This window comes from Gouania willdenowi, chromosome 8 (assembly GCF_900634775.1).
Source record: "Gouania willdenowi chromosome 8, fGouWil2.1, whole genome shotgun sequence".
NCBI lineage: Eukaryota > Metazoa > Chordata > Actinopteri > Blenniiformes > Gobiesocidae > Gouania > Gouania willdenowi.
The window spans coordinates 5,590,371-5,613,624 of record NC_041051.1 but is presented as its reverse complement, the minus strand read 5'-3'; the positions used below and the strand labels follow the sequence as shown (position 1 = coordinate 5,613,624).

General features: G+C 36.0%; 1 protein-coding gene across 1 annotated transcript; it reads left to right on the top strand.

The window, feature by feature from the left end:
• The first annotated feature begins 4,619 nt into the window (after positions 1-4,619).
• On the top strand, positions 4,620-22,823 carry LOC114468510 (putative neutrophil cytosol factor 1C). Its single transcript, XM_028455463.1, has 10 exons — positions 4,620-5,033; positions 5,727-5,786; positions 16,307-16,480; positions 16,578-16,658; positions 18,076-18,148; positions 18,228-18,411; positions 19,311-19,501; positions 19,578-19,688; positions 19,770-19,887; positions 21,838-22,823. Exons 1-10 carry the CDS (start codon positions 4,809-4,811, stop codon positions 22,595-22,597), a joined length of 1,977 nt encoding a protein of 658 aa, XP_028311264.1. The 5' UTR covers positions 4,620-4,808; the 3' UTR covers positions 22,598-22,823.
• The last annotated feature ends 431 nt before the right edge of the window (positions 22,824-23,254 follow it).

The window sequence follows — 23,254 nt, the reverse complement described above, 5'->3', positions numbered from 1 at the left end:
ACGTGTCGCTTAGATTATTGTAACTCTCTGTACTGTGGGCTCGATCAAACTTCCATCCGGCGTCTGCAGTTGGTTCAAAACGCAGCGGCGCGTTTGCTCACGGGAAGGAGGAAACGTTGGCCTCTCTGCACTGGCTTCCAGTCACTTTTAGGATTCAGTTCAAGATACTGTTGATGGTTTTTAAATGTCTGAATGGGTTGGCTCCATCCTACCTTTCGGAGCTTTTGTTGATCCGTGATCCAGGTCGAACACTGAGATCCTCCGATCAAATGACTCTGGTGGTGCCAATAGCTAAGCGCAAAACCAGAGGAGCCCGGGCTTTTGCCGTAGCGGCTCCGAGTCTCTGGAACAGCCTTCCGCTGAATGTCAAAATGGCCCAGTCCATTCATGTGTTTAAGGGTGTACTCACACTGGCAACTGGGGCCGTTCCAAGCTCACAGCAGGAATCCCCCCCTCCATGTCCCTTTTCTGACACGGTAGAACGGACGTGATCACCAGCTCAACTCGGTTCCCACAGAGAAACACATCATCACGTTAATTTATGACACACGTATGGCGTTACGTCACCATTAAGCGACTCTGGGTTTGTTGTTGACAGTACATTCTGTTAATTTCATATTTTCTGTTGCGTAGGGTAACTATAAACCAAGATTTACCCAGACACGTGCTCTTTTCACGGACTGGGTTTCCCAGGGCCCCTGAACGCATCACGTTAATTTAAATGACCGTAACTCTGCTCATATTTGCTCTATCGGAGAAATTCCACCAGTTTATGAAAGATAATAAGTTGCTCTTTACAGCCAATGTTGGTACATTGCGGTAATTTTACTCACACGTAACGGAAACATTAAAGATGCTGCTTTGTTTTGAAGAAATCGACACAAGTAACAGAAAGAACCAAGTGAGTGAGAAAGAAAGAGATTAAAACAGACCAAATAACAGTGGATTTATTAAAAATGAAAGACTCTCTCTGACGATAAAAACCACCATGAATGGAGGTTCAAATGGATTTGAAAACAAAGGAGGAAACTGAGCCTATAAAGGTAAGATCAGTTTAATTTCTGGATCAATAAATGTTCTGATTTTGTGGAGCTAGTCTTTGTGTACATTAATATAAGTGTAAATAGATGCTTTTAATGTGTGAGACAATTTAGGACAGAGTATTTGTGTGTTTGTTTAAACTTTGTGTGTCTGTGTCCATCTGAGCATATTTATCTCCATCACTTTCAGTTTTCCTTTTGATGAACATGACATTATCTAACTCTTCTTTTATTTCTTCTTCTTTAAGTCCATACAGAGTGGACACGCCCCTCCCTGGACATTAAAACCATGAGCTGATCCTAGTTTCCATCATCTGGTTTAGACCCATCACTTCTACAGACAACAGACAGAATAAAGCTCAGAGTCAACATGGGATGCACTTATTTATTGAAATGTATATTAAATGATTATTTAATTTTCTGTAATTTTATTTTTTAGGAGATGTTTTTAATTGTTTCAATAATTTAGAGACTTAAGGAACAGATTGTTATAATGCATAATAAAGGTGATTTACTTGAGTCAGCACTAATTTCAGATTGTTTTTAAGTCTTTGTATAAAAATACTTTAACAGGACAACAATGATGTGCAGAGCTGCAGTAATGTTGACTTCATACAATAATAATAATAATAACAACCACTGCACACGCCACCAGAGAAGCTTGATGGTGACATTGAGATCTCAATGTCACCATCAGTGAATTTTTTTTTTTTTTGTAAATTATTCACTGGAAGCTTAGATATTGTGTGACAAAGATATCAAAGTTTGTTGTTTTGAGAAGAATCATATTTATGATTAAAAGTTACGATTGTATTATATTCTAAAGTTTAGAATTATCTGGCTTGTCTTCCTTTCTTTCTGTTCACAGCATAACCTTATATTTAGTTCTACAAAATGTGTTTACAGCTAATTTTACTGATTATTGTTACACATCATCCTGCATGTGCATTATATACAGTATAGATGTGTAGATTTAACCAACTGTTGGAGAAACCATTTTATTAAATACAAAGCAAACGATATGCAAACAGAAAAACAAAGGTAGAAATAGTGTATTTTAATTATGAAATTAGTGAGTTGTTAAAGTGCTGAGGTGCAGTGGAGGGTCTTCTTCTGCAGAGACGTGATGATGAGGGGTCCGAGTAAAACCCAAAATTCCATGGTAATTTTGAGGATATAAACATGCATATAAACACATTACTGGTATATTAACCCATATAAACCAAAAAATATAGAAATGGGACATTTTACGGCTGCAAATGTGTAACATATCACTGGTATTTTGAGAACAGGACACATATAGATTTCTGAGCAATTCATTATAGTTGTGCAGGACTAACAGGAACTCCACATACTGATAATTGGTATTGCCACATGTGCACTAACACGACATGACCTAAGAAGAGAACTAAAATAAGATTAAAAATAAATAAATAGTTGCAACAATTTGCAGTCTTGTTCCAGGTTCTGCTGTCATAATATTCCTATCCTTGCACTTCCAATGTTTAAATGTTTTGTTTTTAACGTTCATGTTACATTTTGCAAAAGGTTGAACTTTATTTCTGGCTTATTGATTTTTGTTTGGAAAATTATTACCCTTTCTTTCAGACATTTCATTTATTTGGGCTTGTATTTGCGATGTTCTGTTTTTGGTTTCATTTAGATGAATAAATTAACACACTACACTTTGCTCCTTAAGACACTGTGTTTGTTTTCATTCTACAGAGTTTGTGAGTATGTGTTCCAGAACACTGAAACACCATATATATATATATATTTATATTATTTATACATTAGCAGCAGTACAATGTCCAATTTCCATTTTTTTCTGGGTTATATAATAGCCAACCACATGTGTCCTGTCCACAAAATACCAGTAATATGTTACACATTTGCAGCAGTAAAATGTCCCATTTCCATATTTTCTGGTTTATATGGGTTAATATACCAGTAATATGTGTTTATATGTATATTTATACCCTCGGAAATACCCGGACCTGATGATGAGCTGCTACACTCAGTTACTGTCCCGCTGTCGGCTGATCAAAGAGAAGTCCTGACGGTCATGTTGTCCTCTTCCTCCATGAGTTCTCTGTGGTGTTGTTCATATATATCAGGTAACGCCAACTATGAACTTTTCATCAGCTAACGAGCACTTCTGACACCGCTATTATTGCGGAATGCGGATGTTTATGTGCCGTAAAGCGTCGCGCGGTACCAACGTCATCACATTTTGCGCGCGGGTCGAGTCGAGTTGTGCGTGCGCATGCGCGGCCAACCGTGCCAGTCTGGCACGGTGTTTGGACCACCTCTTCTAGCAGGACCATCGGGCCGTGGTGCAGTTCACACCTACGCAGGCCAGACAATGGCCCCCCCATGGTTTCACACATGCACAGAGCTGGTTAGGAACGGCCCTGGTTGCCAGTGTGAGTACACCCTTAGTGTCACTGTTGAAAACCCATCTTTTTGCTTTGGCTTTCAACACAAGTTGAGCAGATCCCATGTATTTTATTATTATTGTTTTATGTTGTATATTTTGTTTTTACATTGTATTTTATAATGTTTGCTGTACAGCACTTTGGGCAGTTGTAGCTGTTTTGAAATGTGCTATATAAATAAACCTGACATTGACATTGACATGTTCTTTGGTTTTAAGATTTGTGTTGCTGACTAGTAAAATGAAACAGGAAAGTAGAAATGTCTTTGTACTAAAACCTTTATATCTTATTTGGGATGTCCCGATACATTTTTTTCACTTCCGATGAGATACCAATTTTGCAGCCTTGAGTATTGGCCGATACCGATATCAATCCGATACGATATCAGCACAAATCATACATACTTGTATTACTTATTCTGTAGTGTGAAATGTTAGAAAAGGCTTGATCAAGTGATTTTACTCAAACAGAGAACAATAATCAACAAATCAAGTTCACTTCAGTTATTTTTTACTGTCAGTATAAGGTGGGAATAACTGAGGGCGGGGTAAAAACAACAAAAACATATCGGAGATTTTAGATGCAGTCCGATAAAATCCGATATTCATTTTCTGGCTGATATCGGACCGATATCCGACATCAATATCGGATCGGGACACCCCTATATCTTTTTTTAAACTTTTGATTGCACTGTTTTGCATTGCTTTGGGATTTTGCACCATTGTTGTTATCGTTCCCTCGAGACATTGCATTGACATTGTTGTATTGTATTATAGTGTACTATTCAAAATTTTTAAATATGTTTTATTTTTTTCAATGGTTTGTTGTGTCGCAGAATTGCAGTTTTGTCTTGATATTTAAAATAAATAATGCGTCCACACTGTGTATAGACTTAAAATTAAATAAATAATAAATAATTTAGCCTTGGGCACCAAAAAGCCTGGCACAAACTCATTCGTTTTAAATAGCAGGGTTTCAACCTTTTAAACAGGACGCAAACTGCCTTAAAATAGGCCTGGAAGGATCGGAAAGGATCAGGTACAAGGAAGGATCGGGCACTGACACCCAACTCAACTGACAGCTGTAGTTCAATGCAAACTACAACTCCCACAATGCATTTCGGGACTCTAGCCAATAAAACGCCGTTCCGATTTTTTCCTCCAATCACATTCAGGGAAGCTGGAGCCACTGATGAGGCCAAGCAGTTGTTACAGTCCCTTAGCCATGCACAGCTAACAGATCTTAGCAAAGTTTACGGACTCCCTGTTGACAGACGTTATTCCTGTCAGTTCTTCGTCTCTACCTGCGGTGTCTTCGGTCTTTAAATTTGATGACGGTCGCTGACGGGGACACTTTAGCGCTCATCATGCCTGTTAGAGCGGAGAGTCTCGGAACATCCTTTATGGCCTGCTCGACACCGGTGTCTCTTGTCCCCCCTGCCCCAATCAACACCCACCAGCCCGGGGTTGCCTCGTCGCTGCTGTACAGCGGAGCTCAATTTCGTGGGTACCAGAAAAGTAAGGGCAGCGCCTACGACGTGGAGGTGGTCTTACAGGTAAATAAATACTTTCTCTGGTTTTATCACAACTTTACCTGTTACAGTGTGTAGACCAAACTATCTCATCTGCTTTAGCTTTAGCCGCCTGTCTAACTGCTGCTAACGCACTGACCTAATTCTAATTTTGAATTGGTCTAAGTGACTGACAGAAGCTGGTATTATAAATTTAGAAAAAAATATTAGAATAACCTATAAAATGTGATATTTTAGTGTATATTTTGTGTTTACAAAACAATACCTAATCAAACAGAACTTATATCTTGAATACAATTTTAAGATTGTATTGTTTTCCCTCTGAACCTGTAAATTGTTGCTACAGATCATTTAAAATGTACTGTATGTTTAGGCCAAAAATACAGTATCAAAATGTGTTACACAGAAGGAAACATGCCTCAACAATTATACTTTTGACTCATTCTAAAAGATGATAAAACTTTGTTTTCAAGTTTATTTTTTATTTTTTAATTATTGTTTTTTTTTATTTTCATGGGTTGCACAATGGTTTTTTCAATGTACTTTCAATAATCGATAACTTGAGCTGCATTGGTAGATGTGTCAGTCCAATAAAATGGAACGTCTACTTTCACATTCGAAGAAATGTTCTTCAAAGCAGCTTGTTCTTTGCACTTTGGGCTAACAACAACAACAACAATAATAATAATAACCAAATGTCCTCTTTGTTTTGGACAGCATGTAACTATGGAAGACTCGTACGTGTGTGGATACCTAAAAATCAAAGGCCTGACTGAGGTAAGTTCCAATCTAGGTCAAGTGTAGTAATGGTGACCTTTAATCCGACTGGTTCCAGTTTGATTAATAAGTGACAGACAAAGTGTAGTTAAGGACAAGTATGTGACCTGACTGCCATCACACATGTGTAAGTGTGTCAACTGTATAGCCATTACATTATGTAACCAGAGGAGGGAAATGTCAGCAGAATCCTGATGTACATTTGTGGCTGTTGCAGCACAGAGTGAAAGATGAGAAGTAAGACTGTGTCAGTGTGCACCAGGGTCAGTGTGCACCAGAGTCGGTCTGAGTTTGCACCAGGGTCGGTGTGAATGGTAGTTGCATTCAAAACAGGAGTACAGCATAATTATACAGGCTAATGATGAATGGTAGCCAAACAAAGTGCATCCAAAACTGATTTAAATAGTTCTGATGTTAAAATTAAGTGTGGTAAAATTACCACCAAAAAAAAAAAATATATATATATATATATATATATATATATATATATATATATATATATATATACCCGTATATAACTAGGGTTGGGCGTCGTTTGAATTAAAACGATTCCGGTCCCGATTTCGATTCCTCGTTAACCTAAGAAAAGCTTATTTAAGGTGAAATCATTTTACAGTCTGGATGTGGAGTGATGGTTGTCACTCTGCTCTGAGCAACAGGCAGCCAAGATCACAGCCCCCTCTGTGTGTGCTTGTGGCAGGGACGAGCTGACGACAGCAGCTGCCGCTGCTCAGAGCAGTAAGTACAGTGATACGTGCAGTCATGTCAGAGTCTCTAAAACACCAGAAAAATCACCACTAACACAAGATAAAGTCCATACATTTGTCACTATGAAGAAAAAAGTTGTTAAGAGCTTCACAAAATATGCCGGTAAGGAAGGATAGGTTTCAGTTTCAAAATGGAGCGAAGAGAGGATTCTACATACTGCAGCTTTAAAGGGCCACGCTTCCCCACACACACACACACACACACTCTCTCTGACACACGACATTACTAAGTGTGACTTAGTAAAAAAAGACAAAAACACTGTTTAATATTTTGTTCATTACATTTTTGAAAATTATCTTAATTATATAAAGTAAAGTAATTAAAATACTTTTGAAAATAGGTAATCAGTACGTAGGAGTAATCACTAACTTTGTCACTGTCTTCGTTGGTGTTCGGCGGACTGGTTATCGAAAGTAAGAATTGAAATTAAAAAATGTGAATGATTCCAGGAGAATTGGAAAGTTGGTCCCGGGACCAATCGATGCTCGATGCCCTCCCCTATATATAACATTTACAGATGCAGTTACCACACGTTTGGACTCCTTTTAAATGTGTGTTTTTTTACGTCAGGAGTACCCCACACTCACAACTTTCTTCGCTGGGGAAATTATAAGCCAAAAGAGGCCTTTTTTAACCCGTAAGTGGGATGCAGATGAGAACGTGGACCGGAAGCATTGGGTAAGTTTAACTAAAAATTTTAAAAAGTGGTTTTGGTTTTCTTTTTTAAAAAGTTTTAAGGACAAGTATGTATGACATTATAACTAGTGGAGGGACCAATTTATCGCTTAACAATATTTGACAAGAGAAGCAACATTTTTCCAATGTAAATTAATTTAGGTATATGGCTGAATCAATGAAAGCAATAAATTATCTTAAATAACAAATTGGTGTTTAGTGTTTTCATCGAGTGCTAACATAGTGTGTAATATGAATAAATAATATTATGATTGTGTTGTTTACAAAGCACAATCTTGAGTTTAACTAAGCTACTGTATATTTATGCTTTTCTGGATTTTTTGTAAACATTCTAAAACAAATGTGTTTTTGTATTAAAATAAAAAAACAGGACTTTGTAAAATTAAAATCATGTTCTGTTTGGATATTTGGATATTTATGGGTAAATTAGAGCGAGAGCTTAAGCACATCACATTCTGTCTCTCCAAATAGTATCCAAATAACCTGGTGGCTGAGGCTGGTGTGAGGAACAATAGATGATAGAACTTCTACCATTTGACACTTTTGCAAAAACAATTAGTAAGTAAGTAAGCTGATCACAAGAAACGAGGAGCACCACCTTATTTAATCACATATCCTCTGCATGCTTTTTGTAACATCTGTTTTTTGTTTTAATTTAGTTATGTAATAATGACATTTCAATTCACCAGTTCATCACTAATGTGACTTATACCTTGCTCCTTTTTTATGTCCAGGAGTAAAAGTCCGCCCCCCTGTGTGTCCCCTCTGTGCGGTGAGCTTAAAACATGAAGCTCCCATAGTTTCCCTTAAATATCCAAATATCACATAAACTGTTTTTTTTTTTTTTTTTTTCCAGTTTGTTTGTTTCACTCTAACACAAAATTTTCAAACATTAATCACAATTTAAAAATATATATCAAGACTGAAACAGACAGAAGCAAAAATGCTTATATGCCCAACATAAATAACATTAAGTTACTTTTTCCAATAATACATACAAAAGCAATGCAAGCATTCAACAATTATATTTGAGTTGCCTTTTTCAAGTAATGCAAAACTACATATATACTGTATATATACACACACACGTACTTTCTTTTATATGCAACATTTAACAAAAAACCCAAACATATTTCTATTGCTTCAAATACATAACTTTAGAACAAATTGTGACATTTTCTTTTTGAAATTAAATGTCAAGTCATTCCTCATATAAACCCCTAGAACAGACAGACCTCTTTTGTTTTCTTTCTAATCTTTCTTGTGGTAAAATGAACATAAATTGATCTCTTGGACTGTATTGGCTGGTCTTGCAAGATTTAAAAACAGAAAGGTTTTTTATTTTTCTGTTTAGGTTTTAAGTCAGTAAAACAAAATATCCACGCTGTTTATTTGTTATTTTGATTTGGTTTGTAAACGGAATAACCAAAGAACGAAGGGTACACGGATTTCTTAGCTTCATGAACACTTTATTTCAGTGTTTACAAACGTGTGTGTGTATTTTTGAAAACTATCTCTTAAACAACAAATGAACCCTTGGCTGTTATTTTACAACATATTTTCCTCTCATTCTGGTTGCAGGGGAAGTTCCCGGCCTTTTACAAATATGCCAAAGCCTTTAACTCTGACGACTTTGACTATGACGCGTTACAAAGCAGCGATTATATCTTCATGCGGTGGAAGGTTCGTACGTCACTGAAGAGAGGAAGTGTCTTTGATTGTTCAGCTCTAACTTTGGCTCTTTGTTGATTCCCAGGAACAGTTTCTAGTTCCTGACCACACGATAAAAGACATCAGCGGAGCCTCCTTTGCAGGTTTCTACTACATATGCTTCCAGAAGTCTACGGCGTCTATTGAGGGCTACTATTACCATCGCAGCTCTGAGTGGTAACCAACACACAATAGAGCAGGGTTTGGCTCAGTTACAAGTACGGATGTCCCGATACAACTTTTTCATTTCCTGTACGATACCAATATTGCAGCCTTGCATATTGATCGTTACGATATCAGCACAAATCATACATACTTTTATTACTTATTTTGTAGTGTGGAATGTTGATCAAGTGATGTTAGTCAAACAGAGAACAATAGTCAGCAACAATAGGGATGAGAAAAACTGACCCATTAATTATTAACAAATTGATTACATAAATTTTAAACTTCAACATAATATTTACAGTATTTTACAATTGAATAAATATATCATATATATCTGAGATTTTAGATGCAGTCCGATGAAATCCGATATTAGTTTTCTGGCTGATATCGGACCACCCCTAGTTTCAATTACATTTTCAATTACACATTTCATTTTCAATTCAATTACGATTACAGTAACCAGCATTTTTACCAGGTACAATTAAATTACAATTATTTTTTATTCTCAGAAAGTCAATTACAATTACGTTCTCAATTATTGAATTACAGTTAATCGCAATTACTGAACCTAAAATAAATAACCTAATAAAAGTTAACCTTCCTCGGTAACACTTTATAAAATCCTTTATGAGGAATGAATAGATCATTAATGAACTGTTAGTTAATGATTTAAAATATTTGCTAACAGTTTGTTAAGGGTTTATAACTGTGCCTTATGGATACAAGCTGTCAACTAATAATTTATAAATTACATAAATTAACTGTATGTTGGTGATTTGTAAGTATCAAATCAAACTTTATTCATATAGCACATTTCATGCACGAGGCAACACAATGTGCTTCATTCAAAAACAATTAATCTCAACAATGATTTAAAAATTAAAAATACAATATACAAATTCAGAATAAAAGCTCATGTACATAAAAATGATTCACATAAAGGAGATCACACAACACATGCACACAATGAAAGCAGGCATCAACATCTAGCCATAAAATGTTCCAAAAAGTAGAGTTTTCTATTTGCTTTTAAAAGTGTTTAATGTGGGAACTCTCAGATCTGCAGTCAGGGCGTTCCATTAGATAGGGGCGTGAAAACAGAAAGCAGCCTCTCCTGACTTATCAGTTTTATATATATATATATAGATATGTTATTCTAAAGTAGCATCTATTCCTCATTTATTAACGTACATAAAGTTAAATAATTTGGTCTAGATCTACAGGAATCGTCTGACATGTAATTGTTAACAAAGGTTTCTGTACTAAATATAAAGTACCATATTTTCTATTGTATACCTGTCATAATTACTTTATGCAATAAGATGAAAATTAATTATTTGAAAATCATACAATGTGTTTGTGTAGAATTCTTTTAAATGTTTTGTCTCTCACAGTTGAAGTGTACCTACCTCTCCAGTCTTTGGAAGTGGGAAAACTGTAGTTATAAATCATTAACATACAGTTTACATATAGTTTATAAATTAAGTGACAGCTTGTAATTTATCTATTGGCTAAGACACTTGTAAAAACTGTTCACAATCAATGTATAACTCATTAACTAAGAGTTTATTAATAATCTATTAACTACTTATAATGGATAGTTATTATAAAGTGTTAACCCTTCCCCTTGTGTTAGCTTTTTGTTAGCATCTCTTATGCTAACGGGTCCTAAATCATCTGTAAAATACATTAAAAACATATATCTATCATCCCATATATTTCCTATCTATTGGTTACCTTGTTAGGCTTCCTAATCAATGAAAATATAGGTTTTAATATTTTTGGTGTCTGAGCCTTCATTTTGTTAAAATGGTAAAAGCGTGTGTGTGAAAGCTTGATAATGAAACATATCTTAATAATAATTAACTACATATGTGTACAACTGTACATAGATCTGTAACATGGTTCCCCAGTTTTGTATTTAATTGTAATTGACAATTTGTGTCAAATTTTTATTGCATTCTCTTAAGGAAATGAAAATATTCTAGTTAACTTTGTAATTGCAAGTGAGGATGCAGGTGGTGGCCCACGTTGCACTGCATTAGCTTAGCATTAGCCTCCATTAGCATACATTTGCTAATGGATGCTAATGTGAAGAACTAATGTGACCATTAGTTCATGCTAATGGTCACATTACCATTAGCATGAAGTTGCATTAGCATATCATTAGCTTTGATATGCGCATTGCATTAACATTGTATTAGTCTAGCGTAAGCATTAGCCTAGCAATAGCTGAACATTAGCAATAAGGATGAAAATGGTTGAAAAAGTTCAAAATAATACAAATGTATTTTAGGTAGTAGCTGAACATGTTAAAGTTTGAGTAGTTTGAATCAGTTGAAGAATGGTTGGGGATGAAGGGGTTAAAAGTTAAGAAATCTGAAATTTCTATTAGAAAAGAATGTATGAATGTGTAGGGAACCAAACCACATCAAGCCCAAAGACCCTCTTCCTAACAGGAATTAACCAAGGAGCCTGTTTCTTTATCACAAACTGTTTACAAAATAACTGCCCCAGCAACTTTGAGGTGCATAGCTAACCCCACTATGCTTCCTTTGAACCAATAACGGAGCCGAAAAGACTGGCCCAACACTTTGAAGTGTTCAGTACGAACTCTTTTTACGACTTCACACGGGGGAAGAACATCCGTCTTCTCCCTCCTTTACAAACAGATACCTTTGGGATTATGTAAGATCACAGAACTGTCCCCCTGACCCCTGTGGTGAGCTGTCACACAATGACACTTCCCAGGCTTTCTCTGAGATGTGTCCAAGTGAAGAAGTGAGAACAAAGAAACTGTGTTATGTTTGAAAAGTTACAAATGAAAACATTATTGGAATGGTTTCTGCAGAAATTGAAATTACAAATATTGTTTGTCCTATTCCACTCTTTTCAGATAATTTTATACCCGCAGAATGCTATTTTAAATGTTTCATTATTTAAAAAGTGCTTAAAATACCAGAAAACATCACAAAAGTTAGTTTAAGGTATCTACTGCAACCATATAGTAAAGAAGAGGCATAACATGATTTTTGACATTTATGTTTGAGTAATTACATGTAAAATTCATTAACCGGTTCCTAAAGTAATACTTTGCTATTTTCCAGTCGTGTTTGGTATCAAACTCTTTCATAATACATGATGTTTCAAGGTATGACGTAGAAGAGAATATGCTGAACTCATTATTATGGTTTATGTGTAAATCTAGGAATCATCCCTCCTGTTTGTCATTGTCTCACATAAACACATACCCCAGACACACCTCCAGGCAGCCAGCTGAGATGCTGGCAACTTTAAACCAATCAACGAAGCTTCCTTCTTGGGAGGCGAGTCTCAAAGATAATCTTTTAAAAGGAAGAAAACCGCCCAAAATTTCAGTTTTGGGACGCTGGCGTTTCATGCTCAACGCATTTCCCTTCCCCACCTTTTCATTTACTTAATTTTATTTGTAGTCGAAACAGTTACATTTTTGGAAACAACAGCTTGCTTGGTTCGGACCAGCATCTAGTGACGTGCGTAACAGCCGAAAGAGGCCAGGCTCGCAACCCACTGTGGTAAGCCACGAGCCATTCTCTAAACCAGCTGTGAAGGCCAGAACTGCCTGTATTGGCTGTAGGGGCTATACTCTGTTGAAATGCCTCAGAACTCAACGGTGGCACGTCTCTCTGCATTTCTACAAACAGCACCTCCAGGTCCAACCCTGACATCATCTTCAAGGTACCTGACAAACTTTGATCAGCAAACTTGATCCACAATAGGTCACACACATACTTCCATAACTGCACACTTACATACACTTACACCATGTTCCACACACTTCATCTCATTCATGTTTGTTCGTCTCCCCTGTCTGTCTTCCTCTCTTTGTTATGAGCTCTCTTTATGATTTTATTCCTTGATTTTATTATCTTATTATTCGAATATGTATCCTGCATTTTTATTCAATATTTAGTAGACTAGCATTCTCCTAGAATAGTGATTTCACCTTATTACATATAATCCTCACTTTTATTAGCCTAGAAATGCATTTTATCATGATTTAATTATCCCATTTCAATTGATATTTTGACTGTGTTAATTGTTGAATTTTGAATAAAAGGTTAAACGTAATCTTTGATTCCTCTGATTCATTAAAGCTGTGATGATGGTGTAGATGTTGCTCTTCGCATTCACTTTTCCCTGGTTTCAAATTCTTGGGTTTAATCTACAAACTTAGACATATTTCTCCTGTTAACAGGAGTGGCAGTTGAAGTTGAAGTAATATTTATAATCATAATTAATATTCTTATTTATATAACCCATTATTAATAACTCCTCCTCCTACAAATGGGAAATAAAACATGTCATAATTTTAAAATTAAAAGCATAAATCTCGGGAACTTTCTGAATTTTTTTGATAGCTTAATTGTCATAATAGGATAAATGTGTAGGAGGAGTTAATGACGACAGAAGAAAAAACTGATAACAATAGTGAGGCCTCCTGCATCATCAGTAATTATCTAAATTCAATTACAATTTAATTACGATTACGACAGCAACAGATTAAAAAAATTACAATTAGAATTACATCCTAATTATCAATTAAGCGATATAATAATTGACCAAACCCTGGAATAGTGATAAAATCTTTTTAATTTTTTGGTAATTGTGTAATTAATAATGTTTTTCCTCTCCACAGGTACCAGTCTCTAAGTTTAAACCATATACGTGAACGCAGTGTTCCTATTTATGAGTTCCGGTGACATAAATGCTCAGAAACAGTGAGAGACCTTCAAGCTGCCCATGCTTTAATAATGGGACGGCACCCACAAGGAGAACCTGTAAATGCCACAGATGATAAAGACCTGCTTTCCTCTGCACTGAGGTCAGACTGGAAACGGAGGCACAAAGAGCTGCGTTGGATGGATAGACGCACTGCTGCTGAAGAGCTGATGTTGGATTCATTATTTTTTTAATTTGTATTTGTTGAAGTGTTTGGAGCAGTTTTAATTTAAGTTCTTTCTCTGACTACAGCTGTCTTCATAGAACAGGTTTTTAATAGATGCTGAGTCATGTTTGTTTTCAATGGAGTCATTAAATATGATTGGCTTTTAATAACATTCAGACGAGGCCGGAGTGTCAACGTTATGAGCAGAATGTATTAAGCTTATGCTTTATGGGGTCTTTTTATTTTTATCAAGCTATATTTTATACAATCAAATTTATTTCCCCAGATTGTTGAGTTTTTTTTTTTTTTGAACTTGCATCAGCCATGAGATTAAACCTTATATTTTCTGGAAAGATCTTTAAACGTGTATGTTGTGGTGAAGCTGGATTGTTCAGTTAATGCAGTATGTATGTAACACATGATCTGAGTGTATAAAACAGATTATTTTCACACAATAACCCCCCTCTAAGCTACTATTTAAATTAAAAAAAAAAGAAAAGCTTTGTGATATTTCAGAACAACAATTCTACAATGACCACATGCAGGTCATTTTGTCTATGCAAACTAAGAATTTATCATTTAATGTACTTCTATATTCCATCACATGTTATTGGTACGTTTTAAATTCTGTGATTAACTGAAACATGTAATGTCACTTTACTGCACAATTACATTAAAACCTCATGATTAAAGTTGTCTGATTTTTGTACAACAGCCCAGGGTTCTTTAATGACGTCAATCATTCATGTTTACAGATGTTCTACACAAGCACTTTACTGTGAAATTATAGCTTCAGCTAAAGTATTTGGGTGGAGAGACTTAGAAATATTTTCCATTAATTATAATGAGGGTTATACTTCATTGCAGCCCTCCAACAACATACTGAAGCAAATATAGTGTAGAAACAGTAATGCAATCCTAGTCATCTTTGTTCATTTAAATTATTATTATTTTTTTTTTAATTATTTGTTATATATTCAAATTTTGATTAAAGCCATGACCAAAATGAATAGTTAATTAAATTCACAGCACAACAGTTTAGAGCAGAGAATGACTCGAACACTAGAAAAGAACATTAAGACAATAAGAAAAACTTACAAGTACAGCAAAAAAATTAACAAAACTTCTCTAAAAACAAAAGAACACAAATATACAAAAATGCATGAAATAACAAAATAATTAAAAAAAACAAAAGAACAATACACTAAATTTCTCCAAAAACACATAAAAGAACAATGCAAATACACAAAATGTCAGGAAAACACATTTAAAAAATTAAGAAAACATAAAAGAGCAAAAAGTAAACAAAATTTCTCCAAAATCACATAAAAGAACAACACAAATACACAAAATGACAGAAAAATAGAACAAGAAAAACACAAAACGACGACACAAACATCTAATCTGTCCTTTATTGATGCTCATATTGGTCACTTTTCTAAACACTGACTTGAATGTTGGCTGCTTTAAACTATAGATTATAATCCTTTTCACTAGAGGTCAGTGAAGCATCACAAATAAGTAAACTTCCTTTTTAAAAGTCTTTATAATATGATATATCAAATTGAATTTAAATGTACATTTAAATGGTAATAATATCCTTTTGATGAATGCTGCTTTTGTGTTCTGCTGCTGGAATATCAACTTTTTTGATGGAACATCCCAAATCCAGCAATAGCATTTGTTGACTGAAGACTTAACTAAGACACTGTGTCGACATACTGTTGATAAACTGCAGCCAGAGATCTATCTAAACCTGAGAAAAACTTCAGTCTATTTGGCTCCATGAATCATTATCACTGGTATCATCCCCCCCCCCCCCCCCCCCCACGTGTTTTTGTGCATGTGTGTGACTGTGTTTTTCCTTTGTGCATGTTTGGTGAGGAAAGTTTTTTTCCAAGCTTTACACTGACCTCCACAATAGGGAATTCAGTTTAAAACCAGCCTTTTCCCCCCTCACCTATCCTTCTGTTGTTACCCCTTTTTTCATCTAAATATGGGACACCGCTCCTGTGACGACCCACAGTTCTCCCACTCTCCCCACGTTATGTTATATATGTGATTGTCTTTTCATGTTTTTCTTGGACGGAATGAAAGTGAAATAACTAACGTGTGCAATGACAAATAAAGCTATTCATTCATTCATTCATAACCTCTTTTTTCCGTCAGTGACTATGTTACACACAGGACAGGAGTGGCTGTGGAGAAATGCAGGAATTCCCCACATTTATACAACCATTGTATTGTCCAGAGACTAAACCCCGCCTGCTGTGATGGAGGAGTTATAAAGTCACCTGGAGAGCATTGGTTCTTCATTCTAAACAGGAATAGACTGTGTTCATCATCTCTCTGTGAGGGGATGGAGGCCCCACGCTTTCCCATTAATGTTCGTCTGGTCGGGGTGATGCAGAAAGAGAAGACAAAAGTAAGAAACATTAATGCACTTGTTTATATGTTTGAAAGTTAATTTTTGAGAAAAAAAATGAAAATTTTATTGTTCAATTTTTTTTCTCCTTTCACAGCTGTTCATGACATCTGTGCTTTGGTCAGACCAGAGTGAGGTTGTTGTTTTCAGAAGTTTCAGGGAATTCAAGAGCATGCATGTGAGTAAAGGAAACGTCCATCTTCATGTTTGACAGCTGTCTGAAAACAGCCTTTTACCCATGATAGAACAATAATAATAATAATGCATTGGATTTTATACAGAGCTTTATCATAGACACCCAAAGCGCTTTACAGAATTAAGGCATTATTCTTTCACTCCACACTTAGTGGTGGTAAGCTACTATTGTAGCCACAGCTGCCCTGGGGCAGACTGACGGAAGGCTGTCATAGTGTGCCATCGGCCCCTCTGACCACCACCAACACTCACTCATACTAGGCAATGTGGGTGAAGTGCCTTGCCCAAGGACACAATGACAGATACCATTGGAGCGACTGTCCCCCACTGTGGCACCTGGAATTCTCAGTGGTCTCCCATCCACCTACTGACCAGACCCAGATCTGCTTATCTTCCGAGATCTGACCAGATGACAGACTGCTATGGCCACGATCAATTTTGTCAAAAAATGAGGGGGTAATATTAGTTAGGGGACTATATTCACTCAATAATTGTTTCTTCTTGTCAAATATGTTATTTTATGAGCTTGGGGAATGGACTGAAATTCTTTTAAGACAGTAAATAATACTCTGCCGTGTATATTGACGATGTTATGGACAATTTTGTGAAAAATGATTCCCAAAGTCAAAATATATTGAAAGTGTCTATTTGTACGGTTGCCTTATGGACAACCCATTTTGCTATTGGTATGGTTAAAAAAGTACATGTACGTAGCATCTTAGGGTTAGGTTATAACCCTGTATCACAACCATTTTTAGGGTTAGGTTTAGTTTTAGTCATGTGACATAAACTGACCAAAGGGGCGCTGTACAGATAGAATGTCGGTATATTGAAATTTAGAATGATTTTAAGACCTTAAACAACACTGCTCTGTATTGTGATGATAGTTAATGGACTACATTCACACAATAATTGTTTCTTCTTGCCAAAAGTTATTATTTTATGAGCTTGAGGAATGGACTCGGATGATTTTAAGACCATAAACAATACTCTGCCGTGTATGTTGACGATGTTATGAACAATTTTGCTCAAAATGATTTCCCAAAGTCAAAATATTTTTGACTGTTAACTTGTCACCTTTTGTCATTCAATGGCCAAAATAGATTTAGAAGCAACTCAAATTGTTTTATTTATTGTCGACACTTTGGTACCAAATATGATATAAAACATTTTTTTGAAGTAAATTTAGTTTTTGATAAATCGCAAATATCGTCACCAGGGTACATCACTAAAATCTGCTCAAAAACACCCTGTCACCAATTCCAAGAATAATTTTCTCACTTGTTATATATCATATTTAAAAAGATACACTTGTGTTTTGTTCTACCATGGGGAGGGAGGGGTCACAGACCTATGTGCACATTGTTCCTAGTCTTGACTCGTCTATTTTTCTCTCACAGAAGAAAATGAAGAAATCCTTTCCATCTGCGAGTAAAGTGACCAAATCAAACAGAGACATCCCCAGATTTCGAGGTCCATTATCGTCACATGAATAACAAAGTCTAACTTTAAACTGATGGACAATGACTAAACCTGTGTTATGTGCTTTCAGATAAAAAGCTGAAGCAGAACAGCCACAGGAAGGGCCCCAACAAGTCCCTGGTATGTCTGCAGTTCTTACAGAAATACTGCGAGCAGCTCCTGACGTGTGACGCTAAAGTTACTCAGTCAGCAGACCTCCTTCAGTTCTTCACTCCCACAGACCAGGACCTGCAGCCAGAGTTTACAAAAAACAGGTGAGCATTGGTTTCTCTTTGATACTCACAATCAGCTCAGTTCTTCATCAGGAGTGAAACTAAACATTCTACAAATACATGGAAAACTAGAATACTTGGAGGATGTAGGTGCTTGCCCACGTCGCACTGCATTAGCTTAGCATTGGCTAGCATTAGCATTAACATTAGCCTAACATTAGCATTAGCATTAACCTAGCATTAGCAATAGCTCGCAATTTAATTAGCTTTGCATTAGCAATAGCCTAGCAATAGCAATAGCCTTGCATTAGAACTAACCTAGCATTAGCATTAGCCTAGTATTAACATTAGCATTAGCCTAGCATTAACAATAGCCTAGCAATATCATAGCATTGGCACTAACCAAGCATTAGTCACATCCTAGCATTAGCTGAACATTAGCAATAATGTTAAAAAAGGTTGAAATGGGTTGGAAAAATTTGAAAAAAGTAGAAAAAGTTTGAAAAAGTTGAAATGATTGAATTATTCAGACATTTTTCACGAAAATGTACTTTGATCTCCTGACACGTTTTGAATGTCAACTGTCAGTCTTCTTCAGAGGCATCTGCTGATCGCTTTAATGTGTCCTTCATTTCTGCGTAACTTCAGCAATTTTGTCTTGTCTTCTTTTTGAATGATATGTTAGGGTTTCATTTATTTAGCCAACTTTTTTACTGATATGTTTCGACTGTCAACTGCCAGTCTTCTTCAGAGGTGTCTGCTGAAAAAGTTGTTTGAATAAATGAAACCTTAACTATTATTAAAAAATAATTTGAAATGAACTTGCGGCTGTCATTGTAATGCAAACACGGTGTAATTGTCAGTTTTTGATAAAGATGGAGGAATATCTTTCAGACACTCCAACATCCTTAACATCTGTAGAACGTCTCCTTTCTCCTCAGCATCATGATCATGTCTTCTGAAGATGAAGCCAGGACAGACGGGGTCCAAGGCAGCGGTGGCAACGTGACCACGCCCTTTGTGACAGAGACCTACAAATGTTTAGCCGCATACGAGACCAAAGACACCAAAAACAAACCTTTCAAAGTGGATGCGGACGAGAAGCTGGACGTGCTGATCAAGGACAAAGCTGGTCAGATAGGTTTTTATTAAAGGCAACACATCCATGCACATTCTCCCGGTCGGACACTTGTTTTCTGTTATTTCAGGGTGGTGGCTTGTGGAGAAAGAAAACAAACAGATGGCGTGGTTTCCTGCACCATATCTGGTGAGCCTGGATGAGGAAGAGGATGATGAGCCTGAGGAGGAATTAGATAGAGGTATGTGTGCAGATACAGCTATTCATGTTTACTCTCTGTTAAAAGATAACCAACTAGTTTTTGTCCTTTGTTCATCCACAGGGATGCTTTACACGGTGATCAAAAGCTACAAGGCCAACAAGGTGGATGAGATAACTGTGGAGATAGGTGCAGTGGTGGAGGTCCTGCAGAGGTCTGAGAATGGCTGGTGGCTCGTCAGGTATTTACTAGAGATGGGAAAAAAATATTGATTCAACTATCGATAAAATGAATGAGACCAGCACTATCGCTTGGTGATTTTTAGCCAATAAAATATTCCCAATAAAAATTAATTGAAAATATTAAATATCATTAAAATACAATACATATGGGGCGCCGATTGTATAGTTCTAAAATAAACAGCAGACTTTTTGCAACATTTAGCAACAAACCACGTTTAAAAAACGTGTGATTTATTTATTTTTTTAACTTTTGACAAGATTTAGAGCAATATTTGTGAAATTTGTGATTTTTTTTCTTGTAAAACTATAACGTCAATTTGAAATCTAAATGTTAAAAATAAATATTACATTAAAATATTAAATCTAAATTTAAATGCTAAATGTTGAATCTAAATTTTAAATGGTAAATCTAAATGTTAAATAAAAATGTTAAATGGTAAATAAAAATGTTAAATGGCAAATAAAAATGTTAAATCTAGATGCTAAATGTTAAATCTAAATGTTAAATCTCAATGTCACGGGTGAAACTAAATATTTAGCTAATATGCAAATTCACCAGAAGTAGCAAAATAAAAGCTCAAAGTTTTAGATTTAGTATTTAGATTTAACATTCAGATTTAAAGAAAACATTTAGATTTAATATTTAACATTTTAGAAACTTTTAAATTTAACATTGACATTATATTTTTATGAGAAAAAAATTACAAATTTCACAAATATTGCTGTAAATCTGGTCAGAAGTAATGTAAAAAAAATTCATGTAAATTTTTTAAAGGTGGTTAGTTTCTAAATGTTGCAAAAAGTTGCATTTATTTTAGCATGCACAACTTTTCAAACGGCGCTCTATAAATACATGACAAATTAGAGTTGTTTTCTTTGCCATGCCTAACAAAATTGAAAAAAAACTACAATGGGTGGATTTGAAAAATATTGACCAAAATTACTGAAAAATTAGGAATGTTAGAACAAAAAATTAAGAGTAAAATGTTTTTTTTAAAAGCATGTTTTTTAGTTGTTAAAGGAATACCAGACATGCATAGGTTCATTTGGTTTAATTTTCTGAATGACAAACTGATGCATGGACAGCCGGGTTAGGGTCAATTACATTTTTCACTTACAATTATGTCTTCAATTATACATGTTCAAATACAACTCAATTACGATTACCAGCATTTTTTCCAATTAAAATGATTATTTTCCCTTGAAAGTTGATTACTAAAGTTCAATTCCAATTCATTCCAATTACTGAGCTTTTAATAAATAACCTCCTCTTGTGTTAGCTTCCTGTTGGCATCTGTAATGATAACAGGTCAGTTTTGACCCATGTCTTAAATCAGCTGTAAAATACACTAACAAATATTATCTATCATCTAATTTGGTTTTTTATCTCTTGCTGACCTTGTTAGGCTTCCTAATTAATGAAAATATCGGAATTAATATTTTTGGTGTGGGCGTTTCAGCTTTTTTCAGTTAGTATAGCCCTAAATTAAAAATAAAAATGTTAAGATACCCCCACAACCCTGAAAAACAGGAACAAGCAGGTTTGAAAATGGATGATGGATGAATTTTATGGTAAAATAGTCCTCATATGAAACATATTTTAATAATTGTTAATTGCGTGTGGCCTAAGCCATAAGCCATAGAATTGTTACATAGTTTCCCAGTTTTCCGTTTAATCACATTGTAAATGACAGTTTTTACAGAATGCTCATGCAATTACAATTACAAAGTTAATTATCTGAACTCAATTACAACAGAAACATTCATCCATCCATTTTCTGACCCGCTTGTCCCTGTTTTCAGGGTGACAGGAACAATATATATATTTTGTCAATTGTAATCACAAATATAATTACATAAAAATTGCAATTAATAATCAATTACGCCATTACAATTATAATTGAGCCCAACTCTGATAGACAGTAATGAAATACATTTTTTCCATGCAGGTACAGAGGTAAAGTGGGCTACATTCCCACCATCCACCTGCAGCCATACAACAACCCTCACCTGAACCTGAACCCCCATCAGCAGGACTCCCGACCCTCCTCCAGGCCCTCCTCCCCCCTCATGCTTTCCCCCTCCAGCCTTCACTCCCCATTCAGCCATGGAAACCTGCTCCATCCATCCCCCTCACCCTTCCAGTTCCAACCAGACTCTATCCAGAGGTCCCGTTCTCTTGAGGTTCTGCCCCAACAGTCCCCTCCACCTGCTCCTGCTCCTCCTATGAGACCTGATCCTGCTCCTGCTCCTCCTGTGAGACCTGCTCCTGCTGCTCCTGCTGATGGAGATGCTACCAGCACGGCTCCTCCTCCACCCATCATCACAGTGCAGATGGATGAAGAGCAGGAGGAAGGCAGAGTGACGATGATGACGAGGGCAGACAGTGTGGGGAGCTTCATCAGTGACAGCACAGACTTCAGCTTCAGTGATGACTTCAGCAGCTCCTCCTCCTCCACCACCAGCTCATCCATCTGTCTGAGCTCCAGACCACCTGCTCCGTCCAGTAACCTCCTGAGCCCCACTGAGGGGAGGCTGGTCCCCAGTGTCTCTGATCCAAATCTCTACAAAGTGCCCAAATCCCCCACGGTGCCCCCCAGACCCCGGACACAGGACATCCTCAGCAGGTGCACCACCATCACCCGCAAAAACGCAGCCAAGGGTGGACTGTCTCCTACCCAGACCCCGACCCAGATCATCAGTCATTAAACACGCCGTCAACATTAAATATAACCTACCTGTAGACAGGGTTGGGGTCAATTATGATTATAATTGAGTATTTCACAATTAATTACAATTATTCCCTAAATAATCTTGCAACTGTAATTGAAACATTCTGTAATTGTAATTGAATTGAGTTTAAACATGTCACTTTGTAATTGTAATTGGTGTGAAAATTCTATAAAAACTGTCAATTTATCATGATTTAACTAAACGCAAGGCCATGCATATTTATTTGTATAGCGCATTTCATACACAAAGCAATTAAAAAGTGCCACAGAAAACATTTAACAGCTTAAAAATCAATAAGAAAATTAAATTTGCAGTATAAACATTTAAAATGAGCAGTAAAAACATAAAAAATCTGGGAAACCATGTTACAGTTCCATGGCTTACACATATGTAGTTAACAATTCTCAAATAAGATGATAGATCATTGTTTTTAGTGTCTTTTACAGTTGATTTAAGACACGGGTCAAAACTCATCCATTATGATAGATGCTAACAGGATGCTAACACAAGAGGAAGGGTAAGTTTTAATGGAGTTATTTAGACTCATTATTTGTGATTAATTGTAATTGAACGTTAGTAATTCAAAACGTAATTGACATTCAGTGGATAAAAAATGAATCGTAATTCAATTGT

Bases quoted from the DNA above. Each gene is read 5' to 3' on its own strand.
- LOC114468510 (XM_028455463.1), top strand. From the start codon at position 4,809: ATGACGGTCGCTGACGGGGACACTTTAGCGCTCATCATGCCTGTTAGA. The intron at 16,659-18,075 runs GTGAGTAAAGGA...TTTCTCTCACAG, and splicing joins GGGAATTCAAGAGCATGCAT to AAGAAAATGAAGAAATCCTT. The intron at 19,888-21,837 runs GTATTTACTAGA...TTTTCCATGCAG, and splicing joins AATGGCTGGTGGCTCGTCAG to GTACAGAGGTAAAGTGGGCT.